The sequence below is a fragment of the Silurus meridionalis genome, chromosome 8 (genome assembly GCF_014805685.1).
Source record: "Silurus meridionalis isolate SWU-2019-XX chromosome 8, ASM1480568v1, whole genome shotgun sequence".
Taxonomy (NCBI): domain Eukaryota; kingdom Metazoa; phylum Chordata; class Actinopteri; order Siluriformes; family Siluridae; genus Silurus; species Silurus meridionalis.
In genome coordinates, this window is record NC_060891.1 from 17,796,884 (window position 1) to 17,818,233 (window position 21,350).

Consider the following 21,350-nt stretch of genomic DNA (forward strand, 5'->3'; position numbering starts at 1 on the left):
TTATATTTTACCTAAATATCTTACACATTTGATTTTCAAAAATGTATCTATAAATCCGATTGTTGACTGTAAGAACAGTCTAACGTGATGAACTTGTCCTAGCCCAGGGTTCTGCATCCTTTGCGAGCAAACGAGACATTTTGGCCCCTTTCCCACCAAATAAAATTTGCCCTGAGCTGCGAAACATATTTGACCTTTAAATGAATATAACAATTTGTTGTTTTATGCAGATGTAACTTAGTTGCCTAGTTGCACCACTAGGTGGCACTGGTGTGGTTTATTTTGTATTTGGATGTTAGCAATTTATAAAGAGCCGCATGGTTGCCAGCCCCTGTCCTAGCCAGTTCGCATCGTCATTGTACTGTGTGTTTGTTTCCAGGAGGGGGCGACATTCATTCAGGAAATCTTTTTTTTTTTTTTTTTTTGCTTTAATTTTTGTTTTCTTGGTGGAGGCCTGGAGCACATCCTTACTATACAATCCGTACAACAATTCTGTTGGTGTTCTAAATTGTGTCACTATAATGATGATAATCATCTGAAAACAAAAAATTCGAGATTTTAAAATACCTATTTTTGTCGATAAACATGTTCCAAGACGTACTATAAAATTCAATAAGAGCATAAATAAATAGAATCTTAATGGTATTAATGCAGAAGAGGAAAATATTGTTATATAAGATTTATTAACTACCACACCAAGTCTGAATTTGATTTCTGAATTTTCAGAAGCTGTGATGGTGTTTAAATATTCACTTTTTACATTTTATAGTTTTACAACCTGGAACTGAACATTAAATAGTTCAGAATTTAAAATTCAGGGGGAAAAATCAGTATTGTTTGCAAAATGTACTGACTAACTTTGCTCTTCATAAAGCTTTTTGGTTTTAGTATGTTCTCTAACAAGCTCTCGGCTTTCAGGCTGTATACTGCCAACATGTGACACTTGCACACAGTTTAACTCTAATTATGTGACATCAACTAATTATGTGACATTTTACAGGGAACTGGTTGAAACAGAACTCATATAGGGATTTTTAGGTGGTGGGTTACAGCTGCTGCAGCTCATGAAACCTACTCCACCAAAGTCAGAGTTACTGTAGATCATGAGCTATTTTAAGTGAGCTGCATTAAATACAATGCAGGATGACTTCAGTTTATGCTATGATATAAAGCTGTCAGAGACTGAAACAGTGTGCTCTGTTTCTGATTTAGAGGAAAAATATCTGCCAAGTAGAAGGAACTGAGTAATGTTACTATATAGTTGATGCCATTAAACGTAGTTCCTGTTTCAGATTGTCAGCTTTACATAAGATGAAAAACAAAGAAAACATTTGGATTTCCATTTTTTGCCACCTGACTTCTGAACATCAGGATCATAATTTATTCTAGCAGTGGTAATGTTTTTCTTGTTTCCAAAAAATAAAAATAAAAAGCATATAAGTATAATCTTATGAGTGTAGTTTAATACTCCTAGGGCAGTGGGCAGAGTCCAAAATGGCAAAATATTATTACATTTACATTTCATTAGATTTAAATTAAATTATTTGACAATTGTATGTTGCTTAACAGTAAACTTAACAACACATCTTTGTTCCGTAAATTAGAAGAATTGAAAGCAATAAAGTAACTTATTATGTGGAGCTTTTTCCTCTATTTTTCTTTAAATGTTTAAGCCTTGTGGGTAAACTTGCAGGCAGATTGCAGACATCTTCAAGAAGAGGTTATACTCTGTTTCATGTTTTCTCCCTGAACACTTCAATGCAGTAAATGAGACAGTGGTGGACAGTAACTAATTAAATCAAATTCGTTACTGTACTTAAGTAGCTTTTTTGCGTATCTGTGCTTTACTGAAATATTTCCATTTGTGGAGACCTTTACTTCAACTTTCACAAGTCAAACCTCTTTTTTTTTCACTCATCAGTCAGTTGATAAAAACAATTTTAAGAGGAACAGCTGATTAAAGAAACTCCTGCCACACAACATCTGTGGCCTTAATTGCATGGTTTTTCTGAAGTAGTTAAAAATTAGGTTGTGGGCTCATGATAATCGAACAGTGTTTGACTCATTAATATAATTCTATTAATAGATTGTTGTGTATCGAGTAACAGAGTTTTTTGAGTTGATTAAGCAAGAGTCTTATGACAAAAATGATAACAGGAACATTATAGCCATAATAAATCATTGTATTTTGGATGCTTAAGCACAATTGAAGGTACTTTTTACCCAAGTGAACATTTAAAGGGAGCACTTTTACTGGAGTCATATTTTACCTACTGAATCTTTACTTTAACTCAAGTACATAGTTTGTGTACTTTGCTCACCACTTAAATAAGCAAATGGTGGCACAGGAGCTCTTAAACTAAATGTGTTTAATTCTTGCTAGTTTTCCAACCGATGATTTGTTGGAAAGACTATTAAAAACGCAATATTTAGCCTTTTTTTTAACCTAGTAAAAAACCCAGTGTGCTTTTTTTGATTGCACTAATACTCTAATGAGCCATGACATTCTACTACCATGTGTAGTGTACTTTTAAAAATTTACAATGTGTCGTTTATGTGTGTCATGATCTGGAAGCACACTATGAGCGCACGATGGGGCGTGTTCACAGCATAAGCATTCATTAGGCTGGATGAGTCATGCCCTAAATGTTCTCAGCTGTGCAGTAGAAATAACTGTGCCATGCTCACTCAGCTCACAGTCTTCTCATGGCCATCACCTGCATTACTAATTGACAGCACACTGCCATAAGACCTTTCTACAGACCATCTAAAGACCCCTTCAGGGGGACACATCAGCTTTCTTGAGCATATAACAAGGAGATGTAAGTATAGCATGAAAAGAAAAAGGCAGGACAAAGAATTAAATGAACAGTTTTGTCTTATGTCTCAGTTTGATGACACCCATTGACTCAGACAGCCAGAGGAAGTTCATCCACTTACATGCCAGGTGAGAGAAGAAGCTCTGCCTTCGAGAATATCTGCACTGAAAATCAATCAAACAATCAATCAATATTATAGTCCAACAGTAGTCAATATCTGAGGAACCACCAATTTCAATTTATTTAAATAAAAATCTTTAATAATAATGTATGTAGGCTGTTGTGGGCTAATTTATCTTAAATTTGTAATCTAGCATTGCAGTGTAGACAAGAGTGTCTGCTAAATGCCACAAATGTAAATGTAAATAAATCACATCTGAGTTTGTCCACAATGTGGGTTTACTAAAAATAGAAGATCTTCATTGTTCAAGAAGATCTTTAAGCAATATCTTCACAGATACAGGGTCCCCAACTCTATCCTAATCTCAGGTTACTGTGCATGTTCATATTCTCCCCTTGTCCATGTAGGATTTCTCATGGTTCTTTGGATTTCTCCCAGCCTCCTGGAAAAAGGCAGTAGGTGGATTCATTAAGGAAAATTGTTCCTAGATGTGAATGAGGATGAGTGTACTTATGCCACATGCCCAGTTTTCTGGGAAAAGGCTCCTGATCCATTGGGAAAATAAATGTGGTTTGTTTTCAAATTACTATAATCATTTGCGTTTGCCATATAGTTCAGCATTATATCTAGACTTCATGTAGACTAAATATCATACACATTATTGACTATACTAAAAAAAGGTAATTTTTATGAATGCTTTTTTTTTAAGGTTAGTCATTCTGTGCTGTCTTCTTTGTGTCATTAGTAATGCGTAAGCTCCATGATACTTGAGTAATCTAATGGCTACTTAATAAATGCAAAGGCTGAATTCTTGTGTGACTCATTAAAAGCAGATTCTCTGATCTCTGTATAACTGCATGGCACAAAAAAAGCACTTTTATAGTCATTACAAACATATACACAAGGATAAAATGTATAATATCAGAAATGGGATGGGGTGATTGCAGCATAGGATTTGGAAGCTGTGTTTCTGGATCTGTAATTAGGAAATAATAATAATAATAATAATAATAATAGTATTTAATATTTAATAATTTCTGCAGAAGACAATTAGTAGTCATAAATGTAATGGTCCTCTTCACAAAATGTTCTTTTGGTTTATCAGCATGAGGTGACTACTCAGCAAAGTTAATACATTACTGTAAGGTCAACTGGAAAGATGAGAAGATGGTGTCTTTATTTTGTTTATTATATAGCAAATGTAATTTAAACTGGAAAGGGTACATAATTGACACGAATTGAATTGAGTGTTGCTGCGACAGGGTTCCTGGTTTGATCCTGACCTCGGGTATTTATTTGACTTGAGTTTCACTAATTCTCTTCATATAAATTTCCTATAAATCATCTGTTTTCCTCCTATTAAATAAAGGGTAGATTAGTTAAGCAGAATTAGAACTTGATGAAGGTGCCTGATAATGTGTGTGTGCATGGTGCCCTTCAATATACTGCTGCATGGTTGAATTCCTAAATTACACACACTGGACCAAGAACCATAACTCTAAATTGAAATGATTGATTTGCTAATGCATTTAATGTGTTATTTAGTTTCATTTATGCCAGTTATAAGAAATGCAGATATTAATATGCAATATACAGTACATTTCAAGCCCAATCTATGCTGGGTCTGATCTCAGCAGAGGGCAGCATCTCCCAAAATTTAAACACAATACAAACCCAAAAAGTGAAGAAAAAAAAAAAGGACAGACCTCTGTAGCTTATGCATTTTCTTCTTGGATAACTGAATTTTGCAAATATTGATGCAACTCTATCTCTTTAAACTATTCTTTTTAAACAGTCTTTGTGATGTCTGTACTAAAAAGTATATATTATACTTTTATATTATGTAGTTTTATATTAAACAACTCATATATATATATATATATATATATATATATATATATATATATATATATATATATATATATGAATTATAAATAATATATATATTTTCTTTTATACAGAACATGGTTTTTCTGAAATTATCTCATGAAGCCTTTAAGAAGTTGCTGTGACTAGAGGATACCATCAATGTTCTGTAATTTGCAGTAATATGTGAGTAATTTCTGTTCTACTGCCTGATGAGTCTTGTGCTTGAGTTTACTCAAAACACACCTGGCTTAAAAAACATTATTGCTTAACTCAAGATGTATTTTTAACTGCTGAAACTGACAGTGACCTCTAAGCTTTAAGCTTTACACCACAGAAAAGGAAAATGGCTCCCAGGCTTTATCATTAACAGCTATTAGACATGCTAAATCATGATTTCAACCTAAGACCTGCTTTTTGAAGCCAAACCATTTTACTGTGTATTGCACAACATAGTACAAAAGTGTTAGTATGCCTACCTACATCAAGCCTCTATGACCTTGCTGATGGTTAGTTATAACCTACAATAATAAACTCTGATATTGCCAACAGACTGACACATATGGTATCAGCTAAGTACAGAAATGCCATAATGAAAATAAAAAACATGCTAAATTTTAGTAAAACAGGCCCCAATCCTTTAATACCTTTCATTTTGAACACAGATCCAACAAATCTTTGATTAATTTCTGAATTCTCACAATCTCAGTCCACTTTGCATCATTGTATTACCACATTGGCAAAGCAGATTTGCACGTTTATGAGGGAATTCAAAAAAAAAGAGGGGGTAAAAACCTGTAGAGGAGCGAGACATGCATCAACAGATAAATGGCATGTTTTATTCACCTAACCACCTGTGATAATTGTGTGAGGAATAAGCGCCGTCCATAATGCCAGTATTGTTTGGCTAACAGTTTTTTCTTCATGGACACGGCAGGAAGAAGTCCCCAACTGAACAGTGAACACGTCTTGGTGTCTTATTTTGCATCCTCGGTAATCTGAAACCTTACTGGTCCTATTGTCTTTCTAAACAAAATAATATGGCAGCTGTCCCAAGCCCCTGGGGCACAGGCACCTGCCTCTTATACATCAGAAACTAGAGAGAAAAAGAAGCAGAGATTGGGGTGGAAAATAGAGGAGGGATGCTGCAGATGGACTGTCACACCAGTGCATGGTGGTTTTGCGTGGATCAAGCCGCTGCATGTTCTGAGTCTATTGAAGAAGTCGTACTTTCCCCTTTTCCATTTTAATGCTGTATTCATTTGGAGTGTTCAGTAACAGGGCAGACTGATGAATGGACAGCGTAATTATGTTGCTCATTCACTGATCCACATCATCACAGGCCTTTGTGTTGACAAAAAGATCGCTTTTTTTTCAAAGTTGGATTCCTTCAGGTGCCAGCAAAGTGCATTTTTGACCTTTATCCTTTTCTTGTTGATAATATTAAAATGGGGGAGGGGGAGAATCTCAAATAAATGTGTAAAACTGCTTAAGAAATAATAAGCTTGTGTCTCTGTTATTATAGTATATTACAAAAACCAACTGTGCCCATGCACCTGTACGGTACAGAAAAATAATATATGAGTGTGGTGATTCTAGAAACAGGCCAATATCTTGATTACACTTATGTACCTTATAGATAGTACAATATACAGTCTGGCTCTCCTGTGCTTATTTCTAGACTTTAGCATTGATCATGTCTCCACATGTCAGTCTATAAATCCTCAAAATGGATTGCATCACATGCTGTTCTGCCAGCAATGATTATATACCTGCCTCCCATTCAAATCTTTCCTTTCATCCTTTAGCAGCGGGAACATACTGGCCTAAATGTGAGAACTGCACTGTGGAATGTGCCGCTCTGTAGCCCGTAGGTCTGTTACCTGTTACAAACTCAAAGCCTTTGAATATTGTTTCCGTATAATGAAAAGATTCGTATGTATTTCAGTGGACACTCTGCAGTCAGAGTTTAAAAGTTTACAAGAGCCATAAACATTAAAAAGTCCCATTTGTAGCTTTAAAACTCAAATTCAGTTGAATGATAATTCCAGCATTTCCACACTGTTGTACTTAGGACAAACCATGTTGCCGTAAAGCTTTTAGATCCTTGTCGTTCAATGGCTTTAGAGCTGTCAAGACATCAAACTAAATGTTGTTAAATGAGAAGCAGATACCACAATTATTTGAGTTACAAAGGTGGGCTGAACAGTAGTCCCACAACACAGCTGAGCAGATCAAACACTCAAACAGTGGGGCCACAAAAAGGGAAATAATTAATCCTAGACTGTCATACTAAATGAGAGTTTTGGATTGCAGTTTAATTTAAACCAAACAAGGAGTTATTTGGTTTTCATGCCATACTTTATGATAATAATCCTTTTTAAACAAAAAGTTACACCTAAACACCTAAAACATTTAACCACTTATTACATACATGATATGAGTTTCCTTCAAACTTTAAAGCCTTCAATGGTGGTGCACTGCTAAGCATTACTGTCTTAAGCCTCCAGTGTGTCTGGTACAATTCTAAGCTTAGGTTACTGTCTGTGATTATTCCCATATTTACCGTGCTTCTGTATACGTTTTCTCTGGGTTCTCTTGTTTTCTCTGACCCTACAAAACATGTTGGATGGTGAATTGCTTAAATGAAGGTGCATTTCTGCCAAACACTCCATGGTAGTGGTAACCCTGACCGGGAGAATATGGGCAGCTGAATAAAAAAATAATTAAAAGCCTTTCTTAAAAAAAAGTCTTACTTCATAGAAAGAGTATCATATAGATTATTTTGTGTCTGCTTAGTGCCTCAACCAATCACTCACTGTTGAATTTTTTTGGCTGCATTTCTGCATCGGTTCACAAACAAAGAAACAAAATGGCACAATGCGCAGAACTTAGCTAAACGTCACAACCAGCAGCATCTGTTTCCAATATGTAGCGTAGCGGAAGGGTGGGTGCTTCATTTAGTGGCGAAAAAATACAGCCTACTGTACCTTTAAATAGCCTGCGGCTTTGGGCTGGACGGATGTGTGGCTTATTGTTGTATCCCAGATTCCGTGAATCTAGACTACAGCTTCTTTGCTTTGAAGGCAACAAGTGTACAATTAAAGTGGAATGTGCGCAATGCTCTCTGTGACTTCTGCGCATTGTAGCGAAACCCACTAAGGCAACGATTGGCCTTATATTGCTAAGTGTTTAGCCTCAGGACATCTCAGGATGGTCTTGGTCAACCACATCGCCCTTGTTCAATGCGCAAGCCTGCTTTGAAGAAAATTATAATAAAGCAGTGAAAACTGTACATATGTTTGTTGTGAGCATCTCAGTGTTTCACCAGCTCTGCTGAAACTTTCACTCAAATGTTCCCAGAACTGCAACATCCAGAAATATTTCTCTACCCTAAATCTTATAGCTGAGATAGTCACATAATTTGCTTCACTATAAAAAAGGTCTTTGAGGTTTTTAAAGGAAGAAATCTATCCTGAAATATGTAATAGCAGATACAAATATAAGTCAAATAAACATTCTGTACTGAGCTTAGCTGAAGCCATAATGAAGTGCGAGCACATCCTTTCCAAGGTTGACCACAGAATAACTTCTGTCCACAATTTAATGGGATGATTAAATCAAGCTCCTGTGTAGACACAAACATGTTGGTGAAAAAAGGCCATGTGTTGAAAGTAGTTTTATATAATGGTTGAATGATTATGTATTTATTTCCTTCCGTCTTTCCATCATAAAACACGGACAAGATCAAGGCAAGGAAATGGCCCTTGTAATGCACACACATGCTGCCACCACATCCTTTTGAGCCAATAACCCTTCACCATTCTTGAGCAGCATATGTTCACAAAGTGGCTGAACATGTGACCAAACAGATGTCAGGAGATGGATGGTACATTACTAAAGATGGAGAGGCCTTTTCTCAAAGAGAACCGAAACGAATGATTCCTCTACAAAAACCCAGACAAAACACACAGACTTATGCACATGGTAAGCTGAAATAAAAATAAATCTCAGCAGTCTGTCTAAACTGACCTGTGCAGTGCTATGATGCATGGGTAATTACTTTTTTATTTAGCATAATACATTGATAAACATGTGGCATCATAAATGACAATTTTTAAACTAGATTAAACAAGATCAGCTCTGACATTGAGCAGGAAATGTTCATGTGAAGTAAACACCAGGATGTTTCAAGAAAATAAGCAATACTTATTGTATAAAATTAACTTTTAGGACTGTTTACTTGGTAGTTTTAGACAGAAGCTTAGAGCATAACCACAGATCCATCTTTCAACAAAATTATGTCCTAATCAGCTCAGAAATAGTTAGCTATGTGTTCATAATGTTTAGCTATGACCATGTCAGTTACTGGATTTGAAACCTGGTGAAAACCTTTGATCTAAACTGAAAGGCAACATGCTCAGACCAAAGTGAATAAAAAAAAGCTCAATATTTTCAGCACAGAAACATGGACGAAGAGGCTTTTACAAATGCTGCCAAGATTATTAGTCATTGCAGAAAAAGGCTTGGTGCTGTTATTATCTCCATGAGATGAGTAATTAAATGTTAAGTGTGAAAAGTGATAATACTTATGAAATCAATATTTTGCAAAGAAAAAGATATATGCAAATTAAGATGTCCCTTGTTGCATATCTGAATCATTTCCATTTGGATTTTTCTGAATGTTTTTTTTTTTTGTATTGTATTGTATTGTATTGTATTGTATTGTATTTGGACTTCAATGCTCTACCTAGGTATTATTTTGGTATATCATTTATATTTTTATTTATTCTAGACTGTAAACTTTTAAAGTATTATACAATTAATTACTTTTTATGCAAATGATTTATATTTATACTGCCAGAGTGTTGGTTGCTAATCTCAAAAGCCTCCTTTCTCTTTCCAGACTTTGACTCAACACTATACACTATACAAATTGATCAATTTAGAATCTAGACCCATCAAAAAATGGAAAAGCTACTAAACTTTAGCATGAAACCTAAGAATAAGCATCTCTGAACTTACATCAATAAATTATTTCAGTATGCTGAAGAAAATAAAGACTAATATAAAACAAGGTCTCCTTTTTCTTCCCTAGAAGGCACAAACTTCATCTAATTTGAAGAAATGTTGAGGTATTTTGGGCTAATTTGTTGAAATTAACTTGCTATATTTTATTCAAGTAGCTTAATTTCTATTCTAATGACAGAACACACTAGCATTAACTTCATTAGCTAATCTAAGGCTAGATAATGATATTGCAAACTTACAATAATTAAATGATGACAGCTTAATTTTTTTAGTTGTACTTTTTTTTGACACATTTGACTATGACACTCATGTACTTCCATATGCAATTAAATACTATTTGATGCATTGTTTATGCTTTGACTAAAGCATCATTTCTCAGTACTCTGTCCACCGCTTCTCGTAAAACACAACAACTCTTGTACTTGTTGAACTCATGGTGAGTGGGAAAGATAACTGACATCCACAGCATTCCACTGGGAAGTTCAAGACCAAGCCACAGAGATCGATGACACATGCACTGACAGTCGCGGCTTATGTCCACTGGCTAAGCCAATGTGGTGAAATGTTGATTGCATGTCCAAGCTTCCCTTTCAGCTTGAGCCATGCATTATATCCATGCAACAGCTACAGTGTTTTATCCATTATTACCAAGCAGAACTGATGCAACTCAAGCTAAATTATTTTGTACACTCTGGCTCTACTTTACTTTGAATTCTGGACAAAATAGTAAAAATGTAATTACATTGTGGATATGTGGAACCATACAACATTGATCAAATTAAGATATGTTTGTATATTCATTTGTGTTTTTTCCTAGTTAGGGTCAGAGTGAATTTGGAGCTTATCCTGGGAATACTGGGTTTGAGGTAGGAATACATACTATATAAAATGCCAGCCTTTGCACTGACACTTTCACACACTCATTAACACCTAGGGGCAATTATTCACCAATCCATTTACTGACGTTATAAGGAGATGAAAGGAAACTGGAGAACCCAGAAACCTACATAAATGAGGGGAAAATCTTAATAGTAAAACTGTATATCTCACAGACGTTAGCCAGAACTCAAGACAGTAAAAGCTAGTATTAAATATATTTGAAGTATGGAGTTCCATCAGTCCTCATATTTTTAGGCTTTACATGTTTTTATCAAACTGCTGACCACCGAATTAAATAAATTAGAAATGTCACATTTTAGCCATAAAGCACAATTTATGCAGTTCAGCAGTAATTTTTTTTATTTTTTTTCAAATTTGTTCTCTGCCAGAAGAACAAAAAGCCCAAAGACGTGCTTCATTAACACTCTCTTGGCAGGAGATACTGCTGAAGGTCAATAGATCATTAGACAGCTTGTAGATTGAAGTGATAATTGTTTCCTTTCATAAACTACATGGATTCAAGACCATATCAGGAAACAATTATTTAAAAATCTGAAAATTCTTAAACTTTTTTTTTTACAGAAAACCTATAAGGAAAAACCCTGCTGCACAATTTTCACAATCTATTAAACAGCTTTACATATAAATAAAACATAAAGCACTTTCTATGAACTGAGTTGAAAAGGAAAGTTTAAATTTCTTGCTTATTGAAGCCGGTCCTACGGTAACTTTGGCTCACAGTGAAATTTGATACAATCTCACTGCAGTAGTGTGAATACACTGATCTATATTTGGCCACTACAAAGTATAAAGAAATAAGGCACTATAATCAACTTTATCATGTCTCTTGAATGATATATTTTCTCAGTGTAAAGGATTATTTTATCCGGAGAACACATTTTTCTTTCCCTAATTCTGCTCTAAGTTCCCTATCTATCCAGGTGATGTATTCACTGAGACTATCAGGTGACAAAAATGTGTGTAATGTTACAGCATTAACATATAAATGATTATATTCCTGCAACCCATTCTGAAATCCCCCTCGAAACCATGCTATTGTTGACATAAAAACTAATAACAGGAAGATGGGGTGATAAATGGTGAAGATCTGCGGATGTGATGTATTGCAGGGACTCTCCAGATGAATAACACAACAACTCTTTCATTACCAGACCCACAAGCATAAAAAAACATTTCTTTTTTGTTCACCATCGACCATATGCTTATATACTATCCTTATCTTATGTTAGGAATCTAGAAAACTTTACTACTCATCTATAAAGAATGATAGAGAGCAACACTGCCACACTTGTGTCACTGTGTTACTCTAGGAAAATAAACTGAATTCGGTTAAGCCGAATTCCTCACAGTGCTGTACTCCTGGTGTGTCTCAGTGGTGATCCCGATTGCTATCTTCCTAATCCACCTCTATGGCTGACCCTGCTTTAAGGGAGCAGACACTAGATGATTGTTTTTGTCATTGATGTAATGTCTGGAGTGCCTCTACTCTGTAATTGAGTGAAGTACTATGTGAGGGTGACAGACGTTGAGAGGACTAGATGTGTATTCCATTATCATATGGGACTAAGCTTCATTTATACATGACTTTTTTTTGTGCCTGGGATACTGAGGCCTTTGCAGTTAAACACAATGTAATAAATATCACTTGTGAATGTTTGTAAGTATGCTGTTAAATACAGGAGTAACACAATGGCACTGTAAGTATCTGTAATTGCTTAATCCTCCACATATCTCCCTCCCATTTTAAAATAATTATTTAAAAAAAATCCTATTCATATAATTGTATAAGTACCCAACCATTTGGTTCTGCAAAGTGCAATAGTGCACTTTTGTATCTGAATTATATATTGTTTGTACTACAACATGTTTCTGTTTATACCAAAGACTTCTGGCAAAAATGTTCCACACAGAAATACATGAATATGAAAATGAGACTTTTACTGAAAAAGGACATAAATCTTTGTCAGCGTGTTCACATTTCCTAAATGATAACAGATTATAGAGATATTTATATTAAAGGTTATTTATATTAAAATGATGTAGCATATTGAATATTAGCTATAACAATTCTATACATAGTGACTGACAATTGATATTGTTTCTCTGATTTCATTTAATGTTCTAATATGCTTTGTAAAACCACTTTGTAATTGGTAATTTTACAGTGTTCTCTGTGACTAGGGTAATAAAAAAAATTAAAAAGAGAGGTTTTGCAGGACAACACTGTCAAATCTGCCACAACACAAAGATAAATTATCCTAGAAAGTGAAAAATGAGTCTTACAAAATCTCATGACTAAGACCTTCTCATTTTTCACAGGTGTTTTTCATTGTGTCTCTGAATGTGAACCAAAACTTTTTTGTGGCTTCTGTGTTTGAAATAAGAGTCGATGAGTAAACGTAGAGCACAAAGTGTGATTGTGACAAATGTAGAGGCGAGTACAATATCTTGTTTAAAATTGTGCTTATTTCATTGCTGGGTTGTCAGAGATTGTGTTTCCTGTTGTAATGGTATCAATGCAGCTCTATACCACACATGCACATCTTACTCAGAGGTAAACAGACACGGGGAAAAATAGTAATAATAATAATATCTAAGTAAATGTGGAGGAAATTGTTTTTAATGCCAAATATTACACCCCAAATCCACTCCTTAATGACAAATCAGTGATTTAATTACACTGCACAATTTCACAATCACACAATTTCAAGATAACCCAGGTCAATGAACCCAATTTTTCACCCACCCTTTGAGGCCTGCTCCCTGCTCACTGTTCTATATTTTTCAGTCAGTGCTGTACAAGTGGAATGTAAGCAGTGAGTTCAGCCAAGAAACTGTTATCTGGAACACACTAATGGATCAGTCAGTTGTGTCTTGTCAGTGCTTTTCTATCACTGCTCTTGGGAATGTGTTTGATGAAAAACATTTTTCTCTGTGGCCCAGTAGGATGCAGCATGTAGATCCAAGGATGACAATAGATATCGAAGAGTAGATTTATACTGCCACTATTCTACAGGTCTATAGATTTCAGCTTTTTTAGAATAGAAAAATGGGGTGGTTCTGATCATCTTGCCTTAATAAGACTGTCATTGTAGTAGCTGTGACAGCCTAAATCCGGCGGTATACTTCAAATGACGAAAGAACTAAATGACAAAGAACCACCCAGTCATCAGTACACTCAAAAAGAAATGGGTGTTAAGTATTTCTAGGACACTGTAGCGCCTGGGGGAACGGAATGGCTTTGAGAGGGTTGAATTGACTTGAATTGAATGCACTTGAATGGAACCGAAATTAACCAAATAATTTTTTAGCGTCTTCTGCGTATTCAACGTTTTGCCTGACTGGCAGTTGGAAGCATGCCATAGGCTTATGTGTGCCTCTTTAGCATGCAGTGCAGTATAATTATGGTTTTATACGACTATTTTGCGCATCACTGATTGATTTTCATTATTAAAACTAATTATTGTTTAATAGTCTACAGCTGTAAAATATTAAATCACTTGAGAACATTTGGGATGCCGCCACCACTAAGAAGTCTAGTCTTTTAGTTACTAACTGGGTTCCTGAAATAGAATATAATATACTTCAAAGGTTGAAGGCAGCTATTTAAAAGAAAATCTGATGTTTGACCTTGTTGTGCCCTTGACCCTGTTTGGATCAATTCCAAAATCTTAATAGTTCTTCTGGTTACAAGGATAATTTTATAGAAATCTTTCAACCACTTGTTTTTGAGATATTGCACTAACAAGAATCTCAGACAGACACATGTATGGACAGCTGCAGACTAAAGGCAAAAAAACATTACATAGCCAGACAATATGTTGTAAAGGCATAAAAACTACTTAGGGAAAGTGTTCCAGCACATGCAAATGCTCAGACTGTATATGGTATTTCTTTTCAATATTAGTATAGGCTGACATTGTACAATAGTAACCATACTTTTAGATTAGGATTCAGTGTGCCTGTTGTGAAAAGAGCTTATTGTAACCTTCCCCATCTACTTGATATACTGTGCTATAGTAGGTATTGCTTAATTGCTTTTTGTATAGTGCTTTTAACAATGGACACTGTCTCATTTCAGTTTTACAGCGATAAAGTGGTTATAAAAGAATTTATAAGTTTGTTTTCTTATAAAGTTTGTCCTTAATGAGCAAACCAGTGGCAACTATGGCAAAGAAAAAAGATGACATGGGGAAGAAACCTTGAGAGGAACCAGACTCAAAAGGGAACCCATCTTGATGTGAGTGGCTCTAAATGTCCATTCATTACAGTTCCATCATTGCTAAGGTGTTCAGTGATAGGTGATTAAATAAAATATTAATTACAGTCCAAATCCTTACTCAAAGTTCTTGTGTTGCTCATTACTTTTATTGGTCTTTAAGCTGTGAATGTAATAACTGACACCCAGGTGTGCACTAAACAGAACCTCCTCCAAATCTACAATCTTAGTTAGTATATGCTGAAAACGACTATGTTTTATTAGGCAAATTATTCTAACTTCAAAGCTACCATGTGCATCTCATTTGCATATCCGATTACTTCCGGGTTTGTTAGCGTCTTTTGACTTCTCCCCCAATCAGATGGCGCTACTCACACTTTTAGCGACGCACAGACTGGGCCTAAAGGTGAATGAAGTACTGTTTAGCGCGCTTGGGTCGCATTTTGTGCGTAATATGGCTGGTTTTAGGTTTTTATTTCTGTTGTCGTGTGGTGTGTTTGCGAGCAGTGAAAACGCGCACATTCAAGAAAAACTGTTTTTAAGCTCGCTTGGGCTTTTAAGTCGACCGAGACCGGCAGTCCATACCCCAGTGCCTTCAGGGCTGTGGAAAATGTTCAAGAAGGCCGAGAAGAAGCGCGAGTCAGACGCGTGCACAGTTCCGGAGTATGGAGTCAGAGGAAACATCGTCAGATATCTCATAGACCAAGGTGAGCATTTTATTTCATTGACCTTTTCCCGGGTCTTTATAAATTCTAATCATCTACCAACTCTGTTTCTCTACAGGAAGGCTGTTTGCTGACTCCAGCAGTCCAGCGTGCGTGGAGCACCATTTGTATTTTAACATGTCTGTGCTGGAGGATGTGGAGCAGCTCTCATTGGCCCAATTGGAAGTAAAGTTCAAACACGACGAGTTCCCTGCGTCGCGAAAAGACTTGGCGTTCAACATGCACATCTACAGGGTGTTAAGGAGCGGGTTAAAGGGCATGGATCAGGAATCCAGCCGCAGGTTGCTGCTTTCGCAGTCTGTCCACGACACTCCAGGCACTATTAGGGTTAACCTGACCGATCTGGCCGAATCGTGGAGAAGACCTGGCACAAACTACGGAGTGGTGTTGAGCTTGCAGGCCAGGCGTTTGAACAATGAGCTGGACCAGGACTGCGCGATGGACCTCATGCATCAAGATCACTTGGAGGTGCCGGAGTTGGTGGCGTCGCTCGTGGTCGTTTCTCTGAACCCGCATCAGTGCCGGGCGAGAAAGAAGCGCAGCGCGTATTACATACCCGTCACTCCCAGTAACGTGTGCAAAGCCAGACGCCTCTACATCGACTTTAAAGACGTTGGCTGGCAGGACTGGATCATCGCGCCCCAGGGATACGTGGCTAATTACTGCCATGGAGAATGCCCCTTTCCTCTGAGCGAGAGCTTGAACGGGACGAACCACGCCATCCTGCAGACCCTGGTGCACTCTTTTGACCCGAAAGGCACGCCTCAGCCGTGCTGCGTTCCCATCAAACTGTCCCCCATCTCCATGCTTTATTACGATAATAACGACAACGTCGTGCTCAGACATTATGAGGACATGGTAGTGGATGAATGTGGTTGTAGATGAATTGTACTGCTTTTTTTATTTTTTATTAATATGCATACAATAAAATTTTTTTTTTTTTAAGTGTTGCGTTTATTGAAATTATACAGTTGTCATTTAGGACTTTTCACGTACATGGGGGTTGGGGGGAGGTTTGCCCTTAGCCAGAGCTACTTACGTTTTATCTCAATTATAAAACTGAGCAGATATGGGGATAAGGGCCTTGCTCGGGGGCCCAAACGTGGTTTGGTGTGGCTGGGATTTGAACTCACGACCTTTTGGATCCAAACTCAAAAGATCCGAATAATTAGTTAAATTATTACATATATAATGAAAATGTAACTCGAATAATCTCGTGGAATCAGTGCGATCTAAATTACTAAATACTGCGACTGAAACAAGTGTGGGGAGACTATAGCACATGCGGGAATGGTCATTAAAAACCCAATTTGCGCACCGCAAAAGTCAATAAAAAGGGAAAAAATGTGAACCTTTTTTATTCTTTCTGTGCTGACAGGTACCAGATGGTCCATGAGCCGGTACCACTGGTTGGAGACCCCTGCTTTAGGCTGCCTATTTCATTGTGTAAGCTCGATAACCGCCACTGGCTGGCGCGCTGTCCAAAATGTTATCCAGTACACTTAAACATTACTAATCTCCATTTATAAATAACTGAAGAACGCTACCTACTCCGGACTATGCTAGTTTAATGCACATGTGTTCTTTAATGTTGCCATAATAATATTCATTCATTCAGCCAAGGAAAAATAGGATGACTAGGACAAAAAAAGCAGTTTGCTTTGTAAATCTATCTGTGTCTATAATATACCGGAAACATGCGCCCCAGACAGCTAATAATCCTGTTTGACAGCATGAATAGTTTTTTTCCCTTCCTTTGCCCGGTTATGTGTTCACTCGTGACATCACTGAGCAACAAAAAGACGCCTGAGCAGAGAAAGAGAGCAGGACTTCAATGAACTTGGCTGTTGCGCATTAAACTCCGGGGTTCTCTTTGTGTGCGTGTGTGCGTGTGCGCCTCTCACTCTCTTTTTTCCAGCCTAAAATGCTTTAAACCTCATTAGTAGAATAGACACCACCACTAAGACGTCTGAATGAGTCCAACACGCGTGTTTTGAAGCTGAAAACATGTTGCACGAAAAGGCGCTCGGTGTTTTGGGACCTTTCTGGTTTCTGCAGAACAGCTGTGCGGCGGTGGCGCGCTCTAAAATGAAAAACACTTTGTGAAAGAAAACTTACAATAACAGACTTTAAAGTTTTAAGGGAGAAATAGAAAAAAAGAGAGAAAAAACTGCGCGCTTGGAGTTTCGGCAAGCTTTCAGAGCTCATCAGATGCGTGTCTGGAAAGGACCGGGACGCAGTAGTGGGCTGCGCACTGGCTTTAGCTGGACTTCACTTGGACACAGCACCTCGCAGAGAAGGTCGCCACTTCCTTCCCATGTCTTATTTGAGACACTTTTTGCGGATACTTGCTCTGACTCGTTAAGGATGTTTCTTTGGAGACGCTGATAAGGTGATCTGTGAGTGTTTTCCTTGGTTCTTGCTGCGCGTTTCTATTATTAAAGAAAGAAGTTTCTACCATGACAGGCTCACAGTTGACATCCCTTTTATGCGATGTATTTACATTAGTTCAGTAAGTGATTAATGAACAATCTACTCGATTTAAATTAATAGATTCTAAAAAGATTGATAATAAAAGCGATGGCCAACTCGAACCGGAGCCGTGAAAGTGTGTGGCGGCTAGTGGCAGTCTGATCTCGCCGTCTTCTGCGCCTCGTATCTCCGCCTCGCTGTGATCATGGTGCCGGTGTTCGCTTTGCTCATCGCTCAACTCTTCTTCGGAGGCTGCACGGCTCTCCTGCCGGAGATCGGGCGCCGAAAGAACCTCCTCTCCCAGGACGCGCTGGACGCTTTCGAGCTTCGCCTGCTCACCATGTTCGGACTGAAGCAGAGACCGAGTCCGAGCAGGTCAGCAGTGGTCCCGCAGTACATGCTGGATCTGTTCACTACTTATTCAGCCAACGGCGCCGAGCAAAAGCACCACAAAGCGAAGAGCACAGTGGGCAGAAGCGTGGACAGGTCCGCCAGTCGGGCGAACACAGTACGCAGCTTCCATCATGATGGTAAGCCATCTCGCTTCACCTGACCGCACTGATAACGTTCGTGGAGCTAAAAAAAAAAAAAGAAAAAAAAAGAAAAAAAAGGTGTAATCATGGAAATATAATCAGATGTAACATAATGGATAGCAAAGGGAAAGTTCACAATGTGTGTGAATGATATATGATATTTAAAAAGGATGTTGTGTGAATATGACCAAAATCTTTAATAAAAACTGATTTTTTTCTACATTAAACTTTATGCAGGAGCTAAATTTTAAAATCTTAATTAGGGATTTTAAGAATAATATCATGAGCAACAGATTTCCCTGTGTTAGTAACCTTTGGAAAGTAACTAAAAATAAATCACATACCATGTCATTCTCTAGATTACATGTGCAACCTTGACTCATTCAGTTTACTTACAAATAGCTTTGTGACTAAGAGTATATCAGCTTTTTTATTACATGAGTGTACTCTGTTCATATTTTTAATCTCTTCCAGAATCTACAGAGGAGCTGTCACGTCACAGTGGAAAGACGACTCAAAGGTTCCTCTTTAATCTGAGCTCCATCCCAGGAGAGGAGTTTCTCACATCAGCTGAGCTGAGGATTTACAGGGAGCAGGTGATGATGAACAGTAGCAGCAACAGCAGTGCAGGGTTCCATCGCATTAACATCCATGAGATCATCAAGCCTGCACTTCCTTTTACAGAGCCCATCACCAGACTTCTAGACACCCGACTGGTTCAGCACAGTCTGAGCAAGTGGGAGAGCTTTGATGTGAGTCCCGCTGTCTTGCGGTGGACCGCCGAGGGTCACACCAACCACGGCTTTGTGGTGGAGGTGGTTCACCCAGGCAATGCAGGGGGAGACTATAAGAGACATGTCAGAGTCAGCAGGTCACTGCATGACAGCACAGACTCGTGGCCTCAGATGAGGCCGTTGCTGGTGACATTCAGCCACGATGGCAAAGGACACGTGCTCCACTCTCGCGAGAAACGCCAAGTGCGAGTCAACAAGCCAAAGAAGAAACACAAAGCCAACTGCAGGAGGCACTCGCTCTATGTAGACTTCAGCGATGTGGGCTGGAATGACTGGATAGTGGCACCACCAGGCTACCATGCCTTTTACTGCCAAGGAGAGTGTCCTTTCCCTCTAGCAGATCACCTAAACTCCACTAACCATGCCATTGTACAGACACTGGTCAACTCGGTGAATAGTAACATTCCCAAGGCCTGCTGTGTGCCTACAGACCTGAGCCCCATTTCCCTGCTCTATTTAGATGAATATGAGCGAGTCATCCTGAAAAACTACCAGGACATGGTAGTGGAAGGCTGTGGGTGCCGCTGAAGCACACGGACACTACAGCACACTTTTGCAAAGACACTTTATTTCCCAATACTACCCTTTATTTATGCTAAGTAAAGTTTTTTTTTAAGGATTAAAAACACATATTTTGAAATAAATATATATAAATCTATATTTATGTCCACTAATGGGAAAATAAATATTTTAATTGGAGTTCAACTTTTATGATGTACATTTCAATTAGTTTAAATTCAATTTACACACATGAAGTATAGTGGTCAGATTTTGTATTTATTTCTATTGTAACCACTTTTAGTGAATAGTTTATATCTATTTATGTATAATCAGGAAGAAAAAAAAAATAGCTAGATTCGTAAAATAGTAAAACACTTTAGATGGGTTTATGTGTCTCCTTTAATTGCTCGACTGGAAATACAAGTCTTGGGCTACTCTGTGCAGAGCTGCTAAAGTCCTAAAGGGTTAAAGATGTGTTGCAATTTCAGTTCCATCCATACTATAGTGTCAAATGGAGTACTAAATATATTTAACTGAACAAAACAATATAAAGCATTGGGCTTTTTGTAAGTAATGAGCAGTGGTGAATGTGAATGCACTTATCTAGAAGCAATGTGACAGGTAGTTCACACTGAATCCTCAGGAACGTTGTTGGTATGCATGTGAGTCACACTATGAGTCTATGAAATTTACCTACAGTATAGCCTTAAACACAATTGCTATCTATGTTCTTCTTTTCCTGATGCTTTAGTTCTTTTGAGGTTTTTTCATTAACCTTTTAATACCTTGTCAAGTCTCCTTAACTGAATATGTGTTGTTCATGGGATGGCATGATACTTATTTGAATGCCTCAAGAACGCTGTACTCATACAAAAGGGGGGTGCTGTTGAAGAAGTCAGATTCTTTGTCATTTACATGTCCGAAAAGATTACACAATGCAACCCCATGCTGCTAGACAAAAGATATGCTAGACTATTAACCCTTGGTGATTTATTTTCGGGGGTGGGGGGCTTTATATGTTCATGAAATTGGCCAAACCTCCCAGTGTTCACTTACTTGATCTCAAATGTCAAGGATGTATAAGAAAAAAATAATAAACAGCTCTTGTCTAGGAGTCTTAAACACTTTTTATTGGTGTTCAACACCAGTGAGCGGTTGATACAACTATTCTTGAACATTTAAAAAACTGCATTTAACTATGATCCACCCACTTTTCATTAACAGGGCAATGTAAATAGATGACCTGGGTAATGGAACGACTCTTGCCCTCCACACTGAATAAAATAACCAATGTGAAAGGTAACAGAACAAAAGCTTTATAAGCTTAAAGCTAGGTTAAATGTCAGAGGGATTACAGCTCCACTTCTCT

The 21,350-nt window shown here is 37.5% G+C and overlaps 2 protein-coding genes and 1 long non-coding RNA gene across 3 annotated transcripts; all 3 read left to right on the forward strand.

Annotated features, from left to right (window-relative positions):
- Positions 1-2,669: 2,669 nt before the first annotated feature.
- LOC124390401 lies at positions 2,670-3,523 on the forward strand. Its single transcript, XR_006926737.1, has 3 exons — positions 2,670-2,822; positions 2,891-2,947; positions 3,348-3,523. It is a non-coding gene; the product is annotated as an uncharacterized LOC124390401 (long non-coding RNA).
- An 11,779-nt stretch (positions 3,524-15,302) lies between these two features.
- Positions 15,303-16,624, forward strand: gdf3 (growth differentiation factor 3). Its single transcript, XM_046855957.1, has 2 exons — positions 15,303-15,663; positions 15,740-16,624. Exons 1-2 carry the CDS (start codon positions 15,318-15,320, stop codon positions 16,564-16,566), a joined length of 1,173 nt encoding a protein of 390 aa, XP_046711913.1. The 5' UTR covers positions 15,303-15,317; the 3' UTR covers positions 16,567-16,624.
- An 808-nt stretch (positions 16,625-17,432) lies between these two features.
- Positions 17,433-21,095, forward strand: bmp2a (bone morphogenetic protein 2a). The gene is made up of 2 exons (XM_046856620.1): positions 17,433-18,683; positions 19,161-21,095. The coding sequence occupies exons 1-2, from the start codon at positions 18,359-18,361 to the stop codon at positions 20,006-20,008; spliced, it is 1,173 nt and encodes a 390-aa protein (XP_046712576.1). The 5' UTR covers positions 17,433-18,358; the 3' UTR covers positions 20,009-21,095.
- Positions 21,096-21,350: the final 255 nt, after the last annotated feature.

Bases quoted from the DNA above. Each gene is read 5' to 3' on its own strand.
- bmp2a (XM_046856620.1), top strand. From the start codon at position 18,359: ATGGTGCCGGTGTTCGCTTTGCTCATCGCTCAACTCTTCTTCGGAGGC. The intron at 18,684-19,160 runs GTAAGCCATCTC...AATCTCTTCCAG, and splicing joins ACGCAGCTTCCATCATGATG to AATCTACAGAGGAGCTGTCA.
- gdf3 (XM_046855957.1), top strand. From the start codon at position 15,318: ATGGCGCTACTCACACTTTTAGCGACGCACAGACTGGGCCTAAAGGTG. The intron at 15,664-15,739 runs GTGAGCATTTTA...GTTTCTCTACAG, and splicing joins CAGATATCTCATAGACCAAG to GAAGGCTGTTTGCTGACTCC.